At 36.1% G+C, this 14207-nt stretch overlaps 1 protein-coding gene across 2 annotated transcripts in view; it reads left to right on the top strand.

The window, feature by feature from the left end:
• URB1 (URB1 ribosome biogenesis factor) overlaps window positions 1-14207 on the top strand; it is a 67008-nt gene that overhangs the window by 26294 nt on the left and 26507 nt on the right. For both annotated transcript variants that reach the window (XM_087937560.1, XM_026700601.2), the window contains exons 12-17: window positions 109-247; window positions 1154-1276; window positions 3861-3973; window positions 8568-8681; window positions 12119-12235; window positions 13589-13727. In XM_087937560.1, the coding sequence (XP_087793686.1) occupies window positions 109-247; window positions 1154-1276; window positions 3861-3973; window positions 8568-8681; window positions 12119-12235; window positions 13589-13727 (745 nt within the window). The remainder of the gene's footprint in view (window positions 1-108; window positions 248-1153; window positions 1277-3860; window positions 3974-8567; window positions 8682-12118; window positions 12236-13588; window positions 13728-14207) is intronic.

The following is a 14207-nucleotide window of genomic DNA, read 5'->3' as shown; positions in this document are numbered from 1 at the left end:
TGAGGTGCAATGACAATAAACTAAACTAAATTAAAATGCAGATTTCTGATTTTTCTCCTGTAGTTCTGCTTTGTACAATATAATATAATAATTTTTTTAAAAACCTAGCTTTTACCAGATATGACAAACATAATTGCTGTCTGGCAGTCCTTTCTAAAGCCAGATAAGGCTCAGGAAGGACAGGAAAAAAAAGGAACAGAAACTGCTTCTTGTATGGAGGAAACAAATGAAACAAACAAAGACCATGGTAAGGAATCTTTGGTCATTTTATGTACTTACAGATTTGTTCTTTTAACCCAATGTCTGAAAATATCGGATAATTCATGATGGCCCTGAGCTGATCTTTGAGAAGCTCTATTTAATGTAAAAGTTATATTTTAATGGTACGTGATAAAATTATTAGATATCCTTTCTGAAACCCTTGTTTTATAGACTGTTAACAACCGAGTCCTGTGCAAAATTCTGAATGAAGAGATTCTTGCAGCAAAGCAACTAAGGAAGTTTTCTATAGAAGGCAAGCAGAAAGCAACTTAATGTCCTACTTTACACTTCACACTAATTCCTGGATAGTGTAAAGCACTATTGAATTATTGTTTTTTGGATTCATAGAATTGGCTATTTAATAAACCATGGTTTATACCCTACAGGGGTGATGTTGACGAACCATGCAAAGTCACTAACTAGCAAACCGTATTATTTAGTACAATGCTAGTATCACTTGTCTATTAAGAAATATCTTCCTTAAGAATTCTTCATTTTGCATATTCTGACTTGGCAGAGAAACAGTCCTGCTAATGTCTCTTTCCTTCTCATTTAGACATAAAAGTCTTATGCGTCAATACTTTGTAATTTCTTTTTTTCCCCACCAAACAGTGCCATAACAATGCTGGCAGTGATTACTGACCCAGACAAGGGAGTATAATTCATTAAAAGCACCAAAAGAACCAGGATTAAACCGTTAGAACTAACATTTTTATCCCCTAGATATGCTGTCAGTTGATTCTTTTTTAAATTACTTATGTTGGTGGCTGGTATTTTTCAGGATTGTATTAATGTAGAGGGAAAAAAATCACTGATATAAAATAGGATTTTATTTTATGGCATTTTTTGTGGGTTTTTTTTTGTAATATCTGTCAATCTGTGCTTTTTCTAGGCTTCGATGATGTAGAAATCACTCTTCTGAAAGCTGTTATACTTCAAGTTATATGCCTTTATCAACAAGTTGTTCCTCACTTAGTAGCACAGAGCAACTTCGATTTTAGCAAATTAATAAAAGGTAATGTTAAGCATACTCTGGCTAAATGGGAATACATTGAAAATAATATTTATAAAAGAGGTCTTCTCTAGCACTTTAGCTAGCAACCAGCAAGTTAAGTATACTTATACCACTGCATGAGGTGGACTGTGATAGGTAGGGAGGTCAGTCTGTGGGGTCTTTGGTGCTCTTTGAGCTTAGTGGCTTTCTTGCAGATATTTCCTTACCAAACTACTGTAGATAACATCATCAGTGCTAGAAGGGATTTGGGTTTGCTCTTATTAGTGACTTGCCCTGTCAGTTTTAATGGGATTGTTCTTAGTGGTTCTTTGATTAGTCTTGTTGTTCATGGTTAGCTTGTCTGAATTGGTAGTCCCTTGATTGGGGTATTGTTTACTTCTTGATTTTTGCTCTGAGGTTAATTTTGGTGCTACTCTTTGTTCATGTGGATGTTGGTTTCAGGTGGGAAGATGTATTGGGGGGGGTTGTTTCCTTTTGACTTTTTGATTGTCTCTTTTGCACAATATGTAGGCATAGTTTATTTCTATATGGCTGTTGATGGCTGATTTGTTTGAATACCAGCAATTCTAGCAATTCTCTGTTGTTGTTTTTAACTTGGCTTGATTTAGGATGCTTTCCCAGTTGAAACTATGGTTAAGTTCTGTCCCTGTGTTGTGAAATTAAGGAGTTTTCACCATGCCTTCTGACTGCTCCTTGGTGTTCATGGATGTGCTCTGTTAGTTTTCTGTCTGCTTGTCCTACATAGTGGTTGTTATAGTCCTTACACTGTTGTAGGTGACTCCTTTTTTTTTTCCTTCTCGGGCTGCTGGGATCAGGGTGAACTTGCAAGATTTACAGCTTCTTTGCAACTGCTTTGCAACTTCAGGAACCACAGTCACAGTTGAAAGATGCATATGAGTATTGAAAAAGTTGATTGAACTCTTGGGTTTGGTGTTCTAAAATTTTAGAATCGTCTCCCCAGGAAATCTTAAATTTAGTGATTTCAATTCCAGATGAATCCCTTTTCATTTTCCCAAACTTTTAAAATTCATGTTAACATCAGTATTGTGATGGACAGGACGTGAATCCCTTTAGATATGTTTTGAGGCGTAGCACTGAGATGCTATTAATTGAATTGGGAATGCAAAGCTGGGATGGGAGAGGTATAACTATTCTGACTCTCCTTGATGACTTGGTGGCTTTTAATGTAATTGATTGTAGTATCTTCAGGACTGAGTACAGGAATTGGAAGTGGGAGACACGGAATTATGGTGCTTCTCCTTTTTTCCTCAGCCAGTTTCAATTGGAAAGAGAAAGAAAGAGAAAGAGAAGGAAGAGAAAAAGTAAAATTCAAACCCCTACTTTATGGGTGCCTAAGCAGGGGTGGGATTCTACCAGTTTGCACCTATTCGGTAGAACCAGTTGTTAACATTCTAAGCAGTTCAGAGAACCGATTGTTAGAAGAAATTACTGGTCTAATCCTGTAAGGAAGGCAGGAAGGAAACATTCTGGTGTTGCTTACAGAAACTGCTTCTCCGTTAACCCTTATTACATTCTTGGCAGGACTAGACTTCCTGTCTCAGGAATGTCTCTGGAGTTTTTTTTTCCTTCTTTGCTGGTACTTTGCTTGTGTGGAGTGACCATTCAAAGTTACAATGGCACTGAAAAAAGCGACTTATGACCATTTTTCACACTTACAACTGTTGCAGCATCCCCACAGTCATGAGAGGCCAGGTGAGGAGATGTGTGCCTCTATGTGAGTGATATTGAGTTGGCTACACCCAGCCAATAACATGCCCATCAACTTAGCCACGCCTACAGAACCAGTTGTTTAAAAAATTGAATCCCACCCCTGTAGCCTAAGAGCTTTATGGTTGTCCCTCTCCAGGTGAACCTGCTGGGTGAAAATCTTTTGAGGTTCAGTTACGATGATAGGTCTTGTTCCAGCACCTGAGATGAGAAACAGGCTCAAACTCAACTGTAATAAGAGTGAGAAACTGGGTTCTTGGAACACCATCTCCACAGTGGCTTTAAACAGTTTTGAAAACCTGGCTGTTTGAGGTCTTCAATTACCTGGCTGGGTTTATTGGAAGAAAGTTTTATTGTTTGTCTGGGCTGCTGATGTCTTTTTTGATGTGTTTGTATTGTCTTCTCAGTAATGTCTTTTTTTTATACTCTCCCTGTTTAAATGCATAAGTCACCCACAATTGTTTTGGAGTCAGGCAGTTCTAGAAGTTGATTAGTTTATTGAATTGAATACTTTAACTGGCCATGTGTAATTGGATGAAGGAATTTGTCTCCAGTGCAGAAGCTCTCAGGATGGATGGATGGATAGATAGATAGATAGATAGATAGATAGATAGATAGATAGATAGATAGATAGATAGATAGATAGATAGATAGACAGACAGACAGACAGACAGACAGTGTTGTGATCCTAAAATATTTCATTTATTATTAAATATATGCTGCCCATCTTGCTATCCAAATATCTTAATGTGTAATGCTACTTGGATTTTTTTATTTAGTTTGTTATTTAGTTTTTATTTAGATTTTTATCTTTGTCTTAACTTTAATCAGCACCTGTAAACTTTTCAAATCATAGGTATTTTTACTGAAAAAGGATTGCAACAAGAAATTTCTCCTGTTCTGCATTATCATATTCTCAAATTGGCTCTTGAACTGCCTGCAAATAAGTTTTCCTGGTTCAGAATACAGGTAAGAGTGATATCCATGATGTTTAGATATGTGTCTGTGTCTGTATTTATCACCAGGTGTAAGCTGTTCCTATTGCTGTGCTGACTATCTACGTCTCTGCCATCTCTGTAATACTGCATAAGCATCATTTTGAAAAGAAATTTTTGCATTGTTTAAGGTGCATATGAGGAAGATTTGCTCCTTGAAGTGGCAAAATCTAAAGCAAGCAAGTACCTATATCGGGCTGTGATATTGCTGTGTAGGGTAATAAACTCTTTGAAACTGGGAACATGGAACATAAAAAGCATGAACATAGGAAAACTCACCATAGTAAAAGATGAAATGAACGAACTACACGTTGTCAACTTAGGTCTCAACAAATTGAAATTGATTAGTGAGCATTTTTTAGTTAGAAGAACATACTATTTACTAAGGATATAAAACACAGAAGGGTGTTGAATTTATTGTTGGGAAATTATTGCAAAAAAAGTATTTGAGTACAATGAAATTATCAGTGAATAATATGAATTAAACTTTGTGGGCAGCCTTTAATGTGGCGATATCCAAGTTTATGCTCTAACCACTGGCGATGTCCAAGTTTATGCTCTAACCACTGATGCAGGAAGGGGAGGTTGATGAGTTCAATTTGAAATCAACAACACTGAGGACATGCAAGCAAAATATGCTGCTTGCGGTTGGAGATTGGAATGCAAAGTTGGAAATAATGAGAGAATGTAGTTGGACTGTATGGCCTAAATAAAATACAGGAAGCAGGAGAATGACTTACCAATTTCTGCCAATCTAATGATTTCTTTGGTTTCAACAACCAAAATGATGTCTGTGTATATGGACCTCACCAGATGGCAGTAAACAGGAATAAAATTTACTATATTGATACAAGGAAGTGGAAGAAGTCATTTATAACAGTGAAGACATGGCCCAGGGGTGTTGTAGAAGACAGATCAAAACTGCTCATGTACAGGTCAATCTAAACCAGGGATATCAAACTCGATTTCATTAAGGGCCGCATCAGGGTTGTGTTTGACCTCGGGGGGGCTGGGGGGGCATGGCCAGGATGGGTGTGGCCAGCTTGATGTCACTTGTGTTGGGGCGCTTGTAGTGGCCCAAGCACTCTGCAGTAAAAATGGGCTCCCAAGCTCCGTTTTTTGTTGCCAAGGCATCCTGCAACCCCCTGCCAGTGAAAACAGAGATCGGAAGGGCTGCCCTCCCAAGCTCCATTTTCACTGGCAGAGGGTTGCAGGAGGCTGTGGCAGCCAAAAACAGAGCTTGGGAGCCCATTTTCACTTGCAGAAGCACTGTGCGCTGGTTCTTTGCTGTTTCCAGGGTGGCCCTGCAGGCCAGATCTAAGTATCCTGCAGGCGGGCCTTGAGTTTGACACCCCTGATCTAAATGGAAGAATAAAGTCGACCAGCCTACATAATTTTGAACTATACTCACCATTTTCAAGAATGTTAGAAATTGATTTAAAGTCTTGAACATTATTGAGAGGGAATCAGAATGTGAAATACCATCAAAAGAAATTAGGAATAAATATGAAGAGATTGCTACAAAGATGAAGAAGAAATTAAATGAAATTAGATTTAGAGCAAATTGCAAAATTTGCCTTGGAGAGAAAAACCAACACCAAGAAAGCCAAAGATATCAGGAAGGAACTTAAGAAAGAATTTCAGAGACAAGGGTTACAAGAGACAAGGAGCAATATTACAACCACATGTAAAGACAGTGAAAATGAAAACAGGTAAGGAAAAAGAAAGAAGGGCTACTGAAAGATCTCTGAACTCAGAAGGTTATTCCAACCTTGAATTGGTATACTAAAGGGTGTCCATGAACAGATAGTAATTGATTAAAAATTCAGTCCATGTGCCAATACCAAAGAAGGGAGAAATGTTAGTAGCCTTCTCTATACACTATTGGTATAGGTAACACTATTCTAATAACAACATGCAAATGACCTGCAGTCTTTAGTAATGAAAGTCAAGAAGACAGTGAAAAAACTTAAATTAAGTTTAATAATGAAAAAAGCTAAATTAACAGGTACAAGTAATATTCAGTTTACAATTTCACTTAAGGCAGAAATGCTCAGACTCAAATTATCCTAGTTCGGACACATTATGCGAAGACCTTACTCTCTTATAAATTCTATAATGTTTAAAATAGGGAAGGAAAAAGAAGAGGGAGACCAGCAGCATTGTAGGTGGACTTAATTACAGCAGTACTGTGTACATTGTTGGGACATTATTATATTTTATTTATTATATAGAATACATTTATATGACTTTCCATCTCACAGGGAGTGACTCTGGGCAGTGTACCATGTTGGAAAACTGATCAGCTTATAGGAAATATGTCTATATGGTCCTTTCAAATATTTTCATAACTACAGATGTTAGGGCAACTGGTCTGTAGTCATTCAATTCCTTGAAAGAAGCCCTCCATCAAGGAACTGAATGACTACAGACCAGTTGCTCTAACATCTGTAGTTATGAAAATCTTTGAAAGGCTTGGGCTGTCCCACCTGAAAACCATCATGGATCTGCTGTTAGATCCTATGCAGTTTGCATACCGAGCAAATAGATCAACAGATGCTGCTGCTAACATGGCTCTGCATTACATCTTACAACACCTTGAATCTCCAAATACCTACGCAAGGGTCCTCTTTGTAGACTTCAGTTCAGCATTCAATACCATCATTCCAGACACTCTTCTAAGTAAATTAAACCAACTAGCGGTACCTGAATACACTTGTAAGTGGATCATAAGCTTCCTAACAGACAGGAAGCAGCAGGTGAAGCTAGGCGGAATCACATCCGATACCTGTACAATCAGCACAGGGCCCCCCCCAAGGCTGTGTGCTATCTCCTCTTCTCCCTATATACCAATGACTGCATCTCAAACAATCCATCTGTTAAAATACTGAAATTTGCTGATGACACAACAGTGATTGGTCTCATTCGAGACAACGATGAATCTGCATACAGACAGGAGGTTATACAACTTGCCTCGTGGTGTAACCGGAACAATCTGGAACTGAACACACTCAAAACCATAGAAATAGTGGTAGACTTTAGAAGAAACCCTCCTGTACTACCACCTGTTACAATACTAGACAACACAGTATCAACAGTAGAGATCTTCAAATTTCTAGGTTCTACTGTATCACATGACCTAAAATGGACACCTAACATCAAAAACATCATCAAAAAAGCACAACAAAGAATGTTCATTCTGCTCCAACTCAGAAAGCTCAAACTGCCCAAGGAGCTGCTGATACAGTTCTACAGAGGAATTATTGAGTCTATCATCTGCACCTCTATAACTGTCTGGTTTGGGTCTGCAACCCAACAGGACAGACACAGACTTCCGAGGATAATTAGGGCTGAAGAAAAACAATTACTACTCACCTGCCTTCAATTGAGGACCTGTATACTTGCACGAGTCAAAAAGAGGGCTGTGAAAATATTTACAGACCTCTCACATCCTGGACGTAAACTGTTTCAACTCCTTCCCTCAAAACGACACTATAGAGCAGTGCACACCAGAACAACTAGACACAAGAACAGTTTTTTACCAAAAGCCATCACTCTGCTAAACAAATAATTCCCTCAACACTGTTCAACTATTTACAAAGTGTACACTACTATTACTGTTAATCTTCTCACCACTCCGTATCACCCATCCCTTCCCACTTGACTGTTTCCTTGTGTGATTTGATTGTTGATTGTACCCTATGACTATCATTAAATGTTGTACATTATGATTCTTGATTCTTAACGAATATACCTTTTCTTTATGTATACTGAGAGTATTTACACCAAGACAGATTCCTTGTGTGTCCAGTCACACTTGGCCAATAAAGTATTCTATTCTATTCTATTCTATTCTATTCTATTCTATTCTAAAAATTGACACTAGCTTCATGGCACATAGTCAAAGGTTGCCAAGACTTGCAGGCTTCTTTACTGTTTTGATTGGTTTTACAAAGATACATTTGTACATATTGTATTTTGCTTTTGAAAAAGCACATTGTTTGTTGCTTCTCCAATTCAAAATATGGAATATGAAATATTGATTCATGCTATGCTCCATTACAGATAGTCCTCGACTTACAACTGTGTATTTATTGACTGTTCAATGCTACAACGGCACCAAAAAAGTGACTTATGATAATTTTTCTCATTTACAACCATTGCTGCATCCCCATGATCACATGATCAAAATCCAGATGCTTGGCAGCTAACTCCTATTTATGACCTTTGCTGTATCCCAAGGTCATGTGATAATCTTTTGTGACATTCTTACAAGCGAAGTCAATGGGGAAGCCAGATTCATTAACAATCATGATACTAACTTAATAACTGCAGTGATCCATTTAACAACTGTAGCAAGAAAGGTCATAAAATGGGGCAAAATTCGCTTAACAAATGTTTCACTTAGCAACAGAAATTTTGGGTTCAATTGTGGTCATAAGTCAAGGACTGCCTGTATTTATCTGGTCCCGCTATACACTTATTTAATGTATTTAATGTAAAATATTACTTACTGTGATGAGAACTGGAATAATTCAACTATAACCGATGCAAATGTGTTCTTTTAGGATGCAGCTGAGAAGGTTTGTGGTGAAAAATCTGTATTTTACCTACTGATGAAAATGTTTGTCACCAGCCCCCATTCACAGCTCAAAATAGCAACCAAGAAATTGATTTTTAAGGTGAGTTATTATTTGCCTAGTGAAAGCAGAGATCATGCCATAGAAACTAATAAGCCTTTCCTGATTAGGTTCCATTCCATGTACCATTCCTTATACATAACTGGCATCATCTATAGAAGTAGTTGTAAAGTCCTGGATTGGGAAATGTTGCCTTAGAAGGTTGGGTTTAGAAATTAGCAATATAAGCAACCCCCTTTTTATTTTTTGAAGAACATACCACTTACTGTTTGAATGTACTGTTCCCAGATGAGGATACATTAACAGTTTTAAAAATTATCTGGGGTTTTTCTTTTGTGCTTTTGAATCAGTCTTGGACAACAACTATACAATTCCATACAGGCAATATTTTTTGGCAACCTTTTTGGAAGTGGTTTGCCACTGCCTTCTTCTTAGAGAGTGTGACTAGCCCAAGTCCAAGGTCACTAGCTGGTTTTCTTCTAAGGTGGGATTAGAATTCATGGTCTCCTAATTTCTAGTCTGGTCTCTTTAGCCACTGTACCAGACTCGTTTATGAGGTTAAAATATTATGTTCTGCTTGGCATAATATGTCTCCAGGCAGTGTTCAATATTAAAATAGCTTTTATATAAAAGATAAAGTATGTGCAGGTAGTACTTGTGGTCATTAAGTGAATCATATGGTCATTAAACAAATCCAGTTTCCTCCCCCACGTTGACTTTGCTTGTCAGAGAAGACATGACTCATTGAATAACTGCCTGGTTTGCTTAATCATGACAAAAAAGTCATAAAATTGGATGCAATTTGTCAAACATCCTATGTTGAGGACTACTGATATAGTTGCTCTGACAATAATATACAAATGGTTTGCTGCTATCTTTTTTCCAGGATTTTTTTTTTTCTGTTTCCAACTCATACCCATAGGAATGAATTTTATTGGTGGTCTCCTATTTCAGGATCATCCTCTTAGTTTAGTCACATTAAGCCATGGTTTGCTAGATGCTTTTAGATGTCTATGGAGATTCTCAGTCATCTAGTTATAGTTGTACCAAAGGCACTTTTTCAGGCGGCAACTGGACTTTTTTGGGTTTTTTTAAAAAAGACATTTCACTTCTCATCCAAGAAGCTTTTTCAACTCTGACTGGATGGTAGGGAATGGAAGCATTTATATTCCTTGCAGACAGCTGGTCATTTGCATTTTTTTAGAGAGTCATTGAGGCCACTTGGAGGTTTATCTGTGTTCTCAAGGTCACCTGAGTAGTGCAAATGTGTGTGGAGCCTTCTTGGATGCAGGGAGTTTTCTTCTGTGTGTCCCTTTACTGTTGAAGACAGGTGCAGGTTATTGGGGATGAGTCTGTGTTGTCTGCATCTCAAACTGAAGCGCAACTGCTTCTTGTAGTCTGCATTTTTTCTGGAAATCCATTCATACTCCTACATCATCCGAAGGGTGTTCATCTCAAAGTGCATAGCTAAATGTCCCTGGAGCTTCTCAGTCATCCAGGTCATGGTTGTCACAAAGGTCCAGGAGGCAACTGGACTTCCTTGTTGAAGTGAAGCGAAGCAAAGCGAAACGTCTTAAAAAGAAAAACAAGAAAATCCAGTTGCCTCCTGAAAAATCACCTTCAGTATAGGGCTTCTTGATTATATTGACAGAAATGAGGTAAGTTCTTAATATAAGTTACTATTTGTTTTGAATATGAAGGCTATGGCTAATATTTTAATGTCTGTTGCATATTTATTCAGAAGTAAACTTCACTTAATTAAATGGCAGCCCCTTTTTAATATATGTTTAGAGTTGCAGCCTTAAAAAAAGGAAGGAGTAGGGCTGAAAACCATCTGAGGGAGATGGGAAGTTAAAAGTATGAAAAATATTGTAGATATCACAAACATGACAACTTTTTAAAATTCAGCTGCAATATTGTGGCCCTTACTAAATTCCAGTGAACTCCGTGGAACTTACCAGGATATTTTGGACTGTTAACTTACTAATTAAATTGATAAATGTTTGCAGCCTCAGTATAACAAAAGTGACATATTGTTGGGACTGTTTAAAAGAAAAGGCTTTGCCTTGACTTTTTCAATTAAGACTTTTAATTCAACTATTTTTTGGCAAAGAATTAGTTGGTTACTTTTATTGTTCCCAACCAGGGTCCATAACCATTGGAATAGGACATAGTTACTGGCTTGGTTCATATATCAGGCAAATCTATAGCTTATTTTAATATTTTTTTGCTGAATGATCAGCAATGGCTAAATTTACACCTTATACTAAAACTTATCATTAGTAGTTAGGTTTGCATGTTACAAAAAACAGATAAATTAGATGATAACTTAGTCTGACATGTGAAACCAATTATTTATGCATCTAAGCAAGTAATTTTTTTCTGAATAACTTCAACAAGGATGTCTTCAAGTTTCTTCATTCTTCGTTCATCATATCCATATAACATGAAATATTTGCTTTTATAAACTATACCTCTCTTTAGCACCTATCAGCACATGCAACCCTTGTATTTACATTTTAGTGAGCAATCCTCCATTATTTAATAGGCTGTCCCATCAACTGTTTTATCCATTATAGGAACAAGTTTATTTCTTTATCTGGGCTTCTTTCAGTGAGTAAAAAAAATTAAATAATGTGGGAAGCTTCCACCCTGCTGTTACTATACAATGCTGGCATGCCATCCTTCAGGAGCCATTGTTTGCATAATCTGAAACTGGCAAGCTGTGAATGCCTTCTTTAGCTTGCCAAGGGTTGTTACAATTGCCTGATAGCAGTGAGATTCATTAGCAAGTCTGCATTTAACATTTGCACAGCTGTTGGATCAGCGCATGGAGTAATATACAGAATGATCTTTTAAGACTGAACTGCAACTGGAAAATGCATTTGTGGTGAACCTTTGGGAATTTGAGGTTTTTTTTTAAGCAGCCTCTGGATGTGGAGGAGAGATAGTAATTATTTCCCACTCTGTCATCTGATAACTAGATGCTAAAGATAGGCACTAAGTCCTGATAAACATTCAACAACTTCTTTGCTATAAACAAGTAACAGTCTGGATGTAAGCACAACTCTTGATAAACTGGGTTGAAGAAATGCTTGTGCAGAACCTGTTTGCACATAACGTGAAAGCTATATATGTTTAGACAGATTGTTGGTAATTAACATTGCTTTTGCATCTATTTTAGAGATTTCAGTTGCAGTTTGCATTAATCGCTGGTACAAGCAAAAACTAATTTCCTGAAATGATACGAGTAATGTAAAATGATGAGAGAGGAGAAGTAGAAGGGTTTCACAATTTTTTAACAGAATCTGTATTATAGTACAACCTGTTTTTAACAAAGCGTAGCAGACTTTTATGGAAAAGGTCATGGTAAATGACTAATCTGCCATCAGCTTTTGTTAGCAATCAGAGTAAAAAGTTGCTGTACAGAAATAGCAGCTAAAATGTATGTATAATACTGGTACTTGTTTTCTTAATAGGTTTTGCACGACAGTGGAGTATTTGAGTACACTGGGAAGGAACTTGAATTGTGGCTCAATCATTTGGATAATACAGTTGAAGCCAAAAAGGAAATCGTGATTCAGTTTTTGGAAAGGGTAAACAATATGCTAATTAATCAGCTCAACAATGCCAAGAGTAACATTTTGCTAATAGCAAAATCTTACAAAAGTTATGAATGAATTATAGGAACCTGACATTTTGTAGTCAGGGAAGATGGAACAAAGAAAGTGAGATAAACAAAGCCTTTTATTAAAGAGATTTACATCTTATTGACAAAAGCATGGGCTCTCTTTTCCTATCCATATGATATTGTTTATGTGGCAAACTTAGCAAAGGACATTGAAAAGAATGGCACATTATGTAAACTTTGCCTTAATTCTCCCAGTGACATTTTTATATACATATTGCTTCCTTCCTCTTGTGAAAGCAGTAATTTCATTTGACATGCAGGAAAGACATAATACGGCCCTGAAGGATTACTTCTCAAACAGCTCACTGGTTAAGAATAATAGTACTTTGACTTCTCTTCAAATCTTATAAATCTTTTGTCTTACTAAAGAATAATAAATAATCTGCTAATTTTTCTTGTAGAACTAATTAATTAAAGATGACTAAAATAAATTGCTGCCTTCAAAGATAGCCCAAAATATTCAAGAACAATCCATTTAGAAGGAAGAGTAGAAAATAATAACAGCAATAATAATAATATATACTTAGTTTTTATTTATATATTATACATTTAATTAATACTTGGGATTACCAGAACATGAAATGAGTTTGCATATGTAATGCAATTAAAGCTCAGTTCACACATTCCACTTAATCCTGCTTAATTTTCTACCATAGCTTATTAAAAATATTTAATTTGTTTTGATTTAAATTGTCTCAGTTCAGTAAAGCATAACCTAGCTACTTCCTTATGGTTAGTATAATGTATGAACTTTTATGTAATTATAGTTTAGAAATTGCAGCGGGAAAAAAAATCAAACCTTCAAAAAAGTGATATATAGGTATTTAAAGTGCCACAATGCAATTTGGTTGATCAGTGTTACTTTTCTTGATTAAATTGTGTTCTGATAATAAAAATATATAAGGCTGTATAATCATTCAATTATTTTGGTTGATATAAAGTTCTGAAAAAAAATATTCTGCAATATGTCTTGCAGAATCTACTTGAAGAATAAAGTTGATACAGATATGAATTTCTGAAGCCTAACTGCTTTCCTTGTATTTTTATTCAGCTGAGCTACATGTATATGACATCAATTGGTTTTAAAACCAACATGCACTACTTCAATATCTTTTAAAAATGGATTTAATTTTTTGTTATGGAAAAAAACATCCTATCTCTTCTTTGGAGGATTAAGGAATTTATTCTCTATAATACCTTGATTTCAAATGTCTTATTTTCTATTCATCTTTTAATAAATACTTTTTCCCTTTTTCAGGTCTTGGTCAAAGTGGTAACCAACCCTTATCCATATACGGATAAAGCAGCTGACTTTGTTCAAGAAGCAAGCATTCTTCAGGTCAACTTATTTAAACAAGATGTTGATAATATCAGCATACCCATTTCTCATATTGATGGTATACCCAATTCTTCCAAAATCATTCTCCTAATCTAGCACTAATATTCTTGGAAATTTACAAAAAAGCAACATTTTTTTAAAGAAGGCTATCAATTATAAAATCTCGTATAAAGTTAAAGCCATTAACTAATATATTGCATATCTACTAGGAACTAAAGACTGTTAGTTTCAGTTTTGTGCTTCTGAGCAATTACTGATACAGATTTGTAGGATTTTCTGGATTAAAAAAATATTTGTGCATTAGCTTGCTTTTGGCATTTATTTTTACAAGGCTTCTTCCAAACTTTGGTAAGCAACCATAACCACGTCACACTAGATGAAGAAATGCTCTTTTTCCTATTGTATTGTTTTTACATCAGTGGGAACTAACATGCATTATATTTGGCCAAAACAAAGTAGGATAAATTAGAATAGATTTTCATTTAAATTAGTGGATGAGATGGGTCTCAATAAACTTGATTTCAAATGTGAGTTTCTA

The sequence above is a fragment of the Pseudonaja textilis genome, chromosome 7 (assembly GCF_049901715.1).
Source record: "Pseudonaja textilis isolate UNSWEBS1 chromosome 7, rPseTex1.2, whole genome shotgun sequence".
NCBI lineage: Eukaryota > Metazoa > Chordata > Lepidosauria > Squamata > Elapidae > Pseudonaja > Pseudonaja textilis.
This window is presented reverse-complemented; position numbering and strand designations above follow the sequence as displayed.